Source organism: Diabrotica undecimpunctata, chromosome 1, assembly GCF_040954645.1.
Source record: "Diabrotica undecimpunctata isolate CICGRU chromosome 1, icDiaUnde3, whole genome shotgun sequence".
Taxonomy (NCBI): domain Eukaryota; kingdom Metazoa; phylum Arthropoda; class Insecta; order Coleoptera; family Chrysomelidae; genus Diabrotica; species Diabrotica undecimpunctata.
This window is the reverse complement of record NC_092803.1, coordinates 5,022,924-5,036,407: the sequence shown is the minus strand read 5'-3', so window position 1 is coordinate 5,036,407 and position 13,484 is coordinate 5,022,924. Positions and strand designations below refer to the sequence as shown.

The following is a 13,484-nucleotide window of genomic DNA, read 5'->3' as shown; positions in this document are numbered from 1 at the left end:
CACAAGACCGGAAAGCATGGAGACAGCAGTGCAAAACTTAACTCCACCAGCCTTACACCTAACGGTAGAAAGGCTTAGGACTAAGTAAGTAAGTAAGTAAGATTGATATTGATTGAAAATAAGTGAAAAAGGAGTCTAATGAAGTGGTATATTTACTAGTGGACCTGAAAAATATCGAATTTGAGACTTTGAATGTCAGTGAAAAAAGGAAAATATTTATTTTTTAAATTGAAGTATTTTATTAGTATATATTAAAATCTATGTCTAAAATGTGACACATTTTATTTAACTAATGTTTTTTTTATATACAAATAACATTTTGTATTTCTTTCTAGATATTCGCAACCAATGTTGATATCAGCTGGTGTTCTGACCATCGTTATAATGGTGGTGGGGATAGCTGGTAACCTGTTGACATGCGTGGCACTAGTGAAGCATGCTAAACTTCGCACCGTTGCCGCAGCATTTATAGCTAGGTAAGTACAGTTTGTTTACTTTATTCTTCTTATTTATGTACACTTTCTAGTCTTCCTGAAATTGATTATAATTCTGGCGAATTTTTGTGTATCTTGCGTAAGTTTACAGTTTAAATTAGTTTTATTTTTAAACTTAAGTAGACAATAATTTTTTTTCTTATTTTCAGTCTCTGCTTCTCGGACACGATATTCGGCATTATAGTCGTCCCTTTTGCTGCCAGCCAGTTCTTCCATGGGAAGTGGGTACATGGAGATGTTCTTTGCAAGATAATCCCGACGTTAAGGTATGGATGTGTTGGGGTATCCCTTTTAAGCATTGGATCAATTTCGATCAACAGGTAAGATACATTTAATTTATTGAATTATAACAATGAAGAAAAATTCATTTAAAAGTCTTGAAACTTAATATTAAAACAAAGACTTTTAGGTAAAATTCGACCTTAAGGCGGGTTGACACGATCCAAGAATGCTTGGATTCTAACTTGGACCAAGTGGACTTGTACCAAGTTGGTTGCCATTGTTAAATGACTTGGATATCAAATCAAATAACCATTGTAAAGATGGCGGAAGTGATTGTGGAAGGTGTTCTAGTGCTTGCTGTTATGTTAATACATAAGCTTGAAATCCATAAAAAAGAAATAACAAAGAAAAAATGCCGCACTTCTAGCATTTTTATTTTTATATTGCTTTAGCCGTACATTTCCATAATGCTTTCTCAGCTTCGTATAACTCCATGAATCTAACACTCTCCCTTTCAGACCATTTTCTTCTTGTGTTTATTTCTCGTTTTCTACTAAGGAAGTTGGCCAGCGTCCTACATTACTTGATTAGAACCTGTTGATACAAGTGTAATTGAATGAACAGGTGATACGACCAAAGTAGGTTCCAAGTGTTGGAATCTTCACTGTCCACTTGGATCCTGTCCACCCGCCTTTACTCTTAATTGCTAGCTTAACTTATTACAAACTAGCGAACCCGCTGAACTTCATACCGCCTTAAAGAATTAAATAATGTGTCGAAAGTTCAATAAGCTCCTCTTTCGATACTTTTAAGTAAAAGAAATCTCTAGATAATTAAATAAATCCGGTCGAGGTGTTAATAGCGACTTTACCATCTCTGACATTTAACAACCGCTTTGAAAACACAATTGTACTTTCATCTTGTTGAAATACTCGCATGTTATATACCAATTGAGGGTTCTTTACGTGTCGCCACTAATTTAATGATTTTAGGCAAGCAAATGCGGATTATGTGGATATTAAAAAATCTTTACCAAATAAACGGAAATGTCGCAAAATTTTATGTAGTAACAGGACATCTTAGGTTTTTTTTAAATAATTGCTTGGATTTTAAATTTTAAATAATTTTGGTATTTGAAAACGATTTCCGAAGTGAAAATTGAAACGCCAATAAATTTATTTTAAACTTCAATTGTGGCATATTCCCATTAAAATAGTAATTACTTTAAGATGCCACAACAAAATAGCCTCAGAACAATATTAAGAAATTGTTTGGAATCACGATAAAATAAGGCCTTAGAAAAACATTTAATTGAATAAAAATGGACAAGCACAAACTGAAAAGTAATGTCATTCCTCGTACCCCATTTTAATAGACATTAAAAATTGAAAGCGATTATACAATTTATATGGAGCAAAATACCGATGGTTCACCTTTTTTCGAAAACAACAATTGGTAGATGACACATAATCTTATTATTTTTATAGTTCTTACCCACCTCAAGGCGAACAACTTGCCACGATTATTTTATTCGTACCAAGTACCTTTCAGTTGTTCAAAATGCAATAGAATGAATCACTGTAGTGACATTATTGCGGTAGAATTGGTTCCTAAGTATTTGTTTGAATAATATGAATATTTTAATATTGTTCACGTAATATTCCAGAAAAAAATCTACTTAGAAAAACACATGTTGGTATTAATTCTAGTACAAATATGACCTTAAATAAGGTTTTAATCTGAATATTTGTCTGTCAGATTCAGATAACCATAACTTGTAACGAAGATGACAAGGTTTTAATTATGACTCTAGAAAACGACTTCGACAATGAGAGATTGCAATGGTTTATTGTATTCTTAAGATAGTTTAAATACTCCAGTTGGGATAGCATTTGACCTTGTATGCTGAGCTGCCTCAAATTTTATTTTTCTAATCTGTAGAGGGGATCAATAGTAGGAGAACCGTTTTTGCTTAATACATATCTTCGCCATTTTCAATTTTTAGAAAAAAAAAAGGGTAAAAATTGTTGCAAATGCGATTTAATATAATTTCATTTTTAAAATTTTGTTTTTATGGAAGATACTTTCCGAGATAAGGGGGAAAATAGTGACAGTTATATCATAATTATTGTGCATTATTAACTTTGCGACATAAATGTACCCATACAAAAATGGATAGAATTTTATTTTATACAATTTTGATCTCTGATCTCAGGCCTAACACTGTTGCATTGACGATTTCCGACAATTTTTTTTCAGCAAATTTTTTTAGGTGGTCGATATTTTTAGAGTTAAGGGAGAGGATGGGAAAAATAGTGACAAAGCATAATCATGGAATTATCTAGTTTATTATAACCTTTACTACATGAATTTACTTAAGCAAAAATGAAGATTATATTTTTTACAATTTTGATCTCTTTAATTTTTTTGCTGAAATCAATATTTAAGGTCGGAGGTTTGTTCCTGTTTACAGCTTGCTGCTGATGACGTCATCGTCTAGGGTTCGTTAGGCTTCTTCTTCTTCCTTTGGTGCCTGGTTTTGTTGATGATGATGTAGTCAATCCGTTTTCTAATCATTTTCTTTGGACAGTCAGCTGGAGATTTCCAGGTGTAGAGTCTTCGAGGTGGTAATTGGAAAAAGGTGTTCATTATTGCACTATCCGTTTCCTGGCAGAACTGAACAAGGCGGTCTCCTCTATCATTTCGCGGCCCTAGTCCAAAATGTCCCACAGTATTGCCAACACCTCCTTTGCCTACTGTTCACGCCTCTATCTAATTCAAATTTATTTTATGCATTTTTACAATCCGGCAACATAGTAGCGTAGGAAGATATATTATGCCATATGTGAAGATAAGGCGAGTCCCTTAAGACACCCCAAAGACGACGACTCTCAAATACGAGACGAGATCGGTGATACAGCATTTAGCGCTAGCGGACATAATACTTATTAGCATTCATATTATATGTATTGTGTAATTCAAAATAAAGTCAGTTTCGTTTTCGCACGGAGTTTGATTATTAACCAGCGGCAAAAGCGAAGTGCATATCAATCAAATACACCTACTTTGGGGTTGAAATCTCCTAGCAGCATATCCACTTCTTGTTTTTTGGTATGTTTTAGGGATTCTTTAAATTGTTCATAGAATTTTTCTATTTCCTGGTCTGAGCTGTCCGAAGTTGGAGCATATGCTTGAATTAGTTAGGGAGTGAAGTTCGTTAGGCTTACGATCTTAATAAATGTTGACTGTAACACAAAAATCAAAGAAATCAAAATTATATAATATATAATTTTCTTCATTTTTGTTTATTTACATTCATGTCATAAGGTTAATAGTAAACGAGATAATTTAATAATTATACCCTTTCCCAGTATTTTCCTCTTTAACTCGGAAAATATCGACCGCACAAAAAAATTGTCAAAAGAAATTATAGGAAATCGTATTTGCAACAATTCTAGTTCTTATACTTTTTGTCTAAAAGTTGAAAATTACTGAGATATTGAGCAAAAACGGTTCACTGTTTTCATTTTTAAATTCAAGATGGCGGCTAACGCAACGGAGGAATTCAGTCGTAATTTTTGAATTTACACTACTATTTACTCCCTCTAACTAAAGGTTAGAGTAATAAAATTTGAGTCAGCTCGGCATGCAAGGTTAGGCATGTTTTTCGTTCAATCCGACTGGACTATATTATGTTATTTTACTCTTGACTTTGAGCTTTTTCTTAACGCGTGTCCAATTTATGGACATTTTTTATTTATATATGGCGGCAAAATGATCGCAAAAGCGTATTTTTTATTAAATTCTTAATAATAGAGTTAATTGCCTTGGTACTTATTTCAGTACAATTTTGGTTAGGTACAACTGCTTCACCAATTGGAATACAAGTTCCCACCAAAAATACCAAACACGAAACCTTGTCTCATTTACGTATTCATAGAACAAACTATGCTTTTTTGTTCTCTCTTTGTCAATACGGATTGTAGACATGTCATACTAAAATTACACCTGAATACTTTTATATTTTTATAAAATGAGGGTCAATAAGTAAATAAATAAATATATCTAATATACGATATTTATTTTCTAGATATATCCTCATTGCATGGCCACACCTTTACCAAACCATCTACACGAAAGCAAAAGTGACAATGTACATTGGCGCCATATGGGCTTTCAGCTACGGTCTGCAAATACCTACACTTCTAGGCAAATGGGGAACGTACGGAATGGACACAAAGCTTGGAACTTGCTCCATTAACCCGGACGAACATGGTAACAGCTCCAAAACAGCTCTATTCATCATTGGCTTCGCACTACCTTGTGTTATTATAGTTATATGTTACGCCAATATATACTGGGTAGTGAGAAAGTCTCATAAGAAGATGCAACAGCATAATTCTGGTAATAAATATAAAAGAAGCGAAATGAAGATCACCAAAATGGTACTGGTCATCTTCATTTGCTTCGTTGTTTGCTATCTTCCAATCACGCTGGTCAAAATTTTTGATGTGGAAGTACATCACGCACCGCTACACATTATCAGCTATTTGCTGGTTTACTTATCGAGTTGTGTCAACCCTGTGGTATACGTTACTATGAACAAACAGTACAGGATGGCCTATATAAGTACTCTATTATGCAAATATAATATTAATCTAGATTCTCAGCTCACACAGCCACCTCCTAGTAAAAATAACATGTCTGTAGCTTATTTGAAAAATATGATACAGTCTCAGTCACCGAGCAAAGCGTGATATAGAAAGAGACGGTCAGTTTGATCGTTGAAAAAATTGGAAGTGGGTCAAAAGATATTTTTTTGAAACATGGTATCAAAGTTTAAGATCTTTGTATATTTCTGTTTTCTTACATCTTAACGACTTCCAATAGAGACCAAGTAAGGAGTATTGTCGAACCGCGGTACTTTATCTCAGATCTTATTACCCGCGAATTCCAACTTAAGACTGTAGTTTTACTTTAAATTAAATGCTACCACTTTTGAACGAATTCTAGTCTGAGTATGAGTCGAATTACATCACGACTCATATCGAAGTGAGTCTGTCAGGCCGCAGAGCCACCGAGGCGACACTAAATTTTATATTGCCATATTTAAGAAACACATTTTTTGGCCCACTTTTAACGAAAACATAATATACCAAAGAAGAAAATATTCATTGACTGTACATATAGCAATAATACTAAGATATGACAAAAAAATCCTGTGATTTTTTATAGTAGATAAGTGTCCAGCCATTAAGAAAATTCACAACTGGAGTCTTTTTAAAATCAATTGTTTTGTAAGAATTTAAGCCATTTCCACATAGGTATTTTCATAGATTTTTTTTAGCCTTGAAATTTATGCTGAATAAGTCTAATTGTCAAAGTCATATAAGAGGTAGCAAATTAAAAGATACCTCTCAGTCTATTATATTGTAAGTGCAATACTCTTGGAGCCATTGGTGGCTTAATCTAATAAACTGATAAAAATAATGCTCGGACTTGGACTAAATAATCTCGGCACAACCGAAGCATATTACACAGTTACTGGCAATTTCCTATCACCAGTTGGACAACAATTTGCTGGTAGGTAAGTATTGTAGGTAGGTATTGACGGTAGGTAGGTAGGTATTGGAACCTTTCTACTTCTTCGAATTTATATATTTTTCTTCTTGATACCATAAATCGTCATAAAATGCTTCGAGCATTGACTGACTGCCGCATCGACTACAAATATATTGCTTGCCTTGCCTTGATTAAGAGTATCTTTGAAACTGACACAGCTTGTGTTCGACTTCATGAAGATACCAAAATGTTCCGAATAGAACGTGGAATTAGACAGGGTAATACTATCTCCCCGAAAGTGTTTACAGCTGTACTCGAATATATGTTCAAGCGAGTGGTATGAGAGAATAAAATGGGAATTAGTATAAATGGAGAAGATCTAAACCACCTAAAATTTGCCGATGACATCGCTATAATATCTGATAGAGTTAGTGAAGCTACAAAAATGCTGCAAGCGCTCTATGATGCATCAAAAATAATTGGTCTTAAAATTAATACCTCAAAGACAAAATGTATGACCAACCTTGTAATCAGCGATAAAATTCAGATTAAAAGCCGATTGATCGACTAAGTAATAGCTTACAAATATCTAAGGCATGAGATTCACTTAGGCCGAGATAATCAGACAACTGAAATACAAATGTTTAATCAAATGACATTTTTATGTTTAACTCCATATTATTAGAGGTAAAGTACCAAACCTAGAAATAAGAAAAAGAACATGCACCAATGCAGTTGAAAATATAGCCATGGATAAATGGGCTTGGACCAGACATGTTGCCAGATAGATGGATGATAGATGGAACAGAAAGATTCTGGAATGGCGTGCAAGACAATATCGAAGGCATATCGAAATAGAGGACGACCATCGACTAGATAAGCGGATGATATAAAGCGAATCACCACAAATTGGATGCAAGAAGCTCAAGATAGAAATAGGTGGAAAATTTTCCGGGAGGCCTACGTTCAGCAGTGGAAAATATAGGCTAGTTGATGATGTTGTTCTTGCATGTATTCTCGTTCTGTCTATTCCATACATTTGGTCTTTTGTTGGTTTATCTATATCCTTTTCTTTCTGGCTGTCGAGAAAGTTCTAGTCTTTTTTTAATTCTTGTTTACTTCTGGCTATCAGTACTAGGCGAATGCTAGGTATTGGTGCTTTCGTTGATATATATTAGTCCCATCCTGTTCTGCTTCTTTGACGGCAATTTCATCATCATTATAAGTGGCTCGACAAGCCGTTATGGATCTTGGCCTGCTCACAAAGAAGTCGCCACTGCTGTCTATTCCTGGCAACTTCCCTCCATTTTCTGACCATTAGAATCTGTAGGTCTTCTTCCACATCATCAATCCATTTCCTTCGTGGTCGTCCTCTACTTCTTGTGCCCTCTGGTTTTGACGGCAATTTAGAGAAGTATACTAAACAACAATTGTGTTGTGGGTTCCCTTGTTGGACCCCTGACTGACCTCAAACTTATCTTTTTCTTTTTTCAGAGTGATACTCTGTCAAAAGTTTGTTTAAAGTCGATGAACAGGAAGATTGTAGATTTCTTATCCAGCAGGAAAATTTAATCAACTGTGTTGCTTTCTCTTCTGAATCCACATCGATATTCTCCTATTTCATTTTCTACCTTTTGTGAGATCTTATCTTTTATATCTACTGCAAGTCTTTTATACGCAATATTTAGTAGCGTAATTATGGCATAAACTTTTGTTACCTTTTTTGTGAATTGGGTACAGTTTGGCTTCAGTCCATTCTTTCGGTATGTGTTCTTGCTCCCATTTTTCTTGCAGCAAGTTTTCCCAAATACTCAATTAGTACTGGTCCTCAATAATTGAATACTTTAGCTGTTTCTTCATCCTATTTTTAGTTCTTATTTTTCTTTAATTTGTCTATTATTTCTTTTATTTTTTTATTAGGCGCTCTTTCCTGTGTTCGTTCCTGATCGGTATTTTCTTTTAGTTCTTCGTAATAGAACGGAAGAACAGTCAATGATAGATTACATAATACCAAATAGGCAAATAATATTAATACAAATTCTCGGTATAAGATTTTTAACATGGTCATGTAAATTTTAATTATAATTTTGGGGGCTTAATAATTTACTCATTTTTTTATGTTATAATTTGACATTTTAAACTCAACGACAAAACAATAATAAATGTGATTTTGTGGAAATGTCAAAACATTTAAATCTTATAGATTACTCTAATTAGGATTTTCTTTTATGGCTCAGTATTAGTTGTATGGAGATGGAACTTTTAACAAAGAACAAAGCTGATACAATATGTAGAAATTTTCTTATTGTATAACCATTTTAAGTATAAAATTTTTATTCATATTCGCTGTATAAGATCAAAAAGGCTGTTAAAAAAACCATTTATAAAATACAGAATTATAAACATAACAATAACACAGTGCTGCAATTAAAAAAAAAAAGATCGATGACTGAGAAGTGAAAGATGTTTTAGAACTCGTTTACCGCGTTAGTTCTAAATCTGCCATCGGATTTTCCCTATCACGTACAGATTTTTAAAAATCGCCATTTACCTTTTGTACAAAAAGACAGGTCTGCTATAGTGGATATGCTTGATCTTCATCTTCTTTGACATGACTCTACTGTACTTCTAGCTCTGTCCCATAGTGTTTTAGTAGTGTTCTGATTTTTTTTATCATTTCATCCATAATAAAGTTGAACAATAGAGGATGTAGGGAATCTCCCTGTCTTATTTCATTGCCAACTTCAATAGAGTCAGTTAGTTCTTCTTCTACTTTTACTTTTATTTTGTTGTTTTGGTAAATATTTTAAATCGTTTTGATTATTCGTAGAGGTATCTCTATTGCATATAATAAGTGAATAACGTCCTTTGACTCGATCAAATGCCTTCTTAAGGTCTACGAAACATAGTTATGCCAGTTAGTTGTATTCTAATGATTTCTCTTGTACTTGGCTCATTATAAAAATAGCTTCGGTGCATGATCTTCCTGACTTAAATTCTTGTTGTTCTTTTGCTAGTGTTATAATTTCATTCAGTTTATTTGTTATCACTTTGGAAAATATTAAGACGAATATAATACAAAATCATTGATTACAAGGTAAAAACTGATTCTATTTTAATTCTCTACAACTATTACACAAATTAATATAATGTTACCAACCGTTAAGTCAAAAGAAACTTCCTTTTTCTTGAGTTCCTCTGGACTATAGTCTCTGTTGAGATTCCAGAGGTAGTCAGCCATCATAGTAGTATTCCACCTGCCTTTATAACGTTGCTCCATTAATTTATTATCTTGGTGAAACCTCTTCCCCTATTCTTCACTGTAACCTCCCAAATTATCCTGGAAATAGTCCAGGTGTGGGTGAAGAAAATGAAGTTTTACACTCATAAAACAACTTAGGTTTTTAAAACTTTTTAACAAGCCATTTACTTCTTCTTTGTAATTGGGATTTTTTTTTATTCTAAAGAAACCCCTTAACAACTGACTTAAAGCTCCTCCACACATTTTTCAAAGTCAGTGTCGACCATTAGTTGGCATTTGAGGACCCACAACAATTCCAGCTTTTATTTTCTCAGAAGTTATCTCAGGAAACTTCTTACCCAAATACTGGAAACATGGTTTATCTTGATTCAACCCTTTCATGAATTGTTTCATTAAACCCAGATTAATATGAAGAGATGGAAGCAAAACATGTTGGGGGTTTAATAATGGACTGTTTACGACATTCTTTGAGCCTTGTGTCAATTGTATTCCAATATTTCACTGTATAGGGATTGGATATATGTCTGAGAATACCAATGATGTTAAAATCTTCACAAATTACTCAGTTGTTTTTTCCGTATTCAATATTTTCCAAAAGAATTTTCATATAATAGTATGTTTCTTTTAAATGAACGAAGTGGAGCTATTGGAATTAAGTCATATCTGAGAAACACAGCTAAATATAATCTCTAACAATACTAAAGTATATGTTGTTTACACCCTAAAGAATTTGTATGTTTTTTCTTTGTTAAAAAATTCCTGATCACGGAAGATAATAATTATTATAATGTAATTTTAATAAATTTTAAGGTGCCAAAGGTGTGTAACAGTTATCATTGAATTTTTACTCAATATATTGAAGTTTTTCGAACTGATTTCAATAACGAAGTTACAAGTAACTTCTCGTAAGTTTCCAATATTTTTTGCTTAACAACGTATTTTTGAACAGGGTATAGCTCGATAGTTGATTAAAAACCAGACTCGTAAATTTAAGCAGCAATAACAATTTTTTACTTATTGGTTATTTGCTTTTAAATTTGTTTTAAAAGGCATTAGGGCTATATGGTGCCACTTAAATACATGACCAATTTATTAAATAAAATATATTATATATACAGAGTGGGGCAAAGTTCTGGTCTACTGGGATTTAAATGACTATAATCACCTTCGAGATAATACTCTTTGAGCCAGGGGGGAGGGTTGAGTATGCACTTTTATGTCCCGTCGGTTCTTTGACGTTTTTTTATGTTTTTGTTGCGTAGATTCGATATTTGTCGACGGTACTAGGCTAAAAACGAGTCAGATAATTTGTTATTAACAATTTAACTGTTAAAATGATTGTATCTCGTAAATTATTAGAAATATTTAATTTTGCCAAAATGAAATTTGTTCCATTTGAAAAAAAAAAAAAAAAAAAAAAAAAAAATACAAAATGACGTTTAATAAAGTCTAATCCGGTTGTTAGAATCGGAGTTATAACAAATTTTGTGAAAAATAATCGCAAAATGGGCATTCGATGGGGTTCTTCCAAGATTAATTAAGCTTTTATATGTGCGATTAATCTTAAAGCCCCCTCATTTTAAAGGTACCTAATTTTTTCAATTAAAAAAAATTTGCAAAATTATTTATCTTTATTAATAAAAAACTTAATAACAATTAAACATTAGAAATTTCACCAAAGATTTGCGAATTAATTTGTTTAGAAAAGATTAAAAAAAATTGAACGGTAAACATTGGCAGTTTGGTTAATGAAAGATATAAGACAATTCAAAACAAATATTTTAAGCTTTCGTAAATGTTTCTATGTAAATTTTTTAACCAATACATACGTAAAATCCATGTATATTCAGAGATAGAGTACGTTAAGTTTTGAATTAGATATTGCAAACTACATAAAGCGCTAAAATCGGCAACATTGCCTCATACGAGATAATTGTAATTTTCCGATCCCCCCCGACAACTAATAGACTCCTAGACAAAAAACGAGAAAACCATTTAGTAACACATAACAACTCAACGGATATGCATTTCTGCCCGTCGATTTTTGCTTTGCTTACGTAAACCTGGTTCATTTCTTGTAACATAAACTCGATAAAAATACACTGACCATTATAAGTGCATTTGTATCGGTTTTTAATCATGTGAACAATTTTTTCTGGTTGCGACTAGTGCGACTTACTACCGTCTTTACTATACTTGAAATAATGGCAACTGCCAACGTGCCAACTCGCGGCGTACAGAAACAGTTGTTCGGTGGTAAAGTGAACACTTTGGTTCTTATTTTTACCGCAAGATAAAAGGATCCATAAATTTCGAAAACTTTTTACATTACTACGAACGATATTCCGTTGAAATATTTACAAACCACCAATAAAAGAAAAATAAGTATTTACTTGTATACAATATACTTATTGGTTGTAACTTATAATTAAGTATTATCTTAAGAATTATGACTTGCCGTAAGGGGAAGACTTATTTTGTAATATTTACTTGTCTTTTATTTTTATCCCCTGTAAAAAAGAATACACTTTCATATTTCTCATATACTGCTGAGACCAGAATTTTGCCCTGTTTTGTACTGAGGGACCAATTTTTGTTAACTTGAAAAGGGTTGGTAAAACCCTTATATTATCTGACTGATTCTTTTACAAAGGTTGTATATAAAAGCACACGTCCATGTACATGAACGTTCGAAGTTGTTTTAGTGTTTAGTGCTCATTATTATCATCAGCCATTTCATAAGACTTATTTGTTTTTGTTTTATAGTTTTATATAAATTAAAATAATTCTAAGAATTTTAGATGTTGTTTTATTTTTGATTTGTTAAAATTACCCCTCTCGTTTTACCTTGGACAACTTTTCTACCTATAGGATATGTGTAGCTGAAAATTCCAATCATTACAAGGTATAGGTGACACAGTAAAATATGGACACAGAAATCCATCCCTCCCCGATGATTAAAATATTGGAATACTTTGCACCATTTACAAAAAAGTAGATATCTTTGAACTACAGAACGTATAAAATATTTTACACAGTACTCCGTGTGTAATCATACTTGTGTCACCGTATGGCACCATATGCAAAAAAAAATACGCAGAATGGATAGTAGGAAAATCCCAGGCTGGAAGTAGGAAGTAGGAAGTCCCAGAACAAATTTTGGAAAAAACACTGGAATATGGCATTGATACTCATCACATATTTATAGACTACAAAGCAGCCTATGACTCTGTGAATAGAAAAGAAATGTTCAAAGCAATGAAAGTGCTAGGAATACCAAATCAGTTGGTAAATTTAACAAAACTAACTCTTGAAAGAGTTAAATATAGAGTACGAATTCAGCAGGAACTGTCTGAACCTTTTAAAACAAATAACGGGCTGTGCCAGGGAGACTATCTCTCGTTTATACTGCTCAATCTGGCTCTGGAAAAAGTAATACGTATGTCTCAAATCACAACCATTGGTTCAATATATAATAAATGAGTGTAAATGCTTGCCTACGCTGATGATATCTATATGAATGGTAGAACGGAAAACGCTGTACGAGAGGCATATGTAGCATTAAGAGAATCAGCTGCAAACATGGTTTTAATAATATAAATTCGTACAAAACGAAGTATATTAAAATAAGTACACAACCACAAATACTACGACCACTTGGACACAATGGAGTGTGGAGAAGACGATAGAACTTCGAGCTTTATAGAATATGTCAGGAACCAGATATCGAAAAAAAAAAATGTGCCCTACGAAAAAAAAAAAAATCATTTTAAGTTTAGAACTTCTGCATAGTAGCCCTGAGAGGACTAAACACGTAATATGTAAGTGGATGCACTATACTGAAATCAAATCTTAACTAGTTTTCTCTATTAGTAATAGTTGAAATAAAACTGGTGACCTACATAATTTTTCGAATCATTACAAATTGTATGAAAAAGGGTACC

At 32.9% G+C, this 13,484-nt stretch overlaps 1 protein-coding gene across 2 annotated transcripts in view; it reads left to right on the top strand.

The window, feature by feature from the left end:
- LOC140444364 (G-protein coupled receptor moody-like) overlaps positions 1 to 12,340 on the top strand; it is a 37,104-nt gene extending 24,764 nt beyond the window's left edge. For both annotated transcript variants that reach the window (XM_072536120.1, XM_072536114.1), the window contains exons 2-4: positions 336 to 476; positions 644 to 814; positions 4,807 to 12,340. In XM_072536120.1, the coding sequence (XP_072392221.1) occupies positions 336 to 476; positions 644 to 814; positions 4,807 to 5,473 (979 nt within the window). In that variant the 3' untranslated portion in view covers positions 5,474 to 12,340. The remainder of the gene's footprint in view (positions 1 to 335; positions 477 to 643; positions 815 to 4,806) is intronic.
- The last annotated feature ends 1,144 nt before the right edge of the window (positions 12,341 to 13,484 follow it).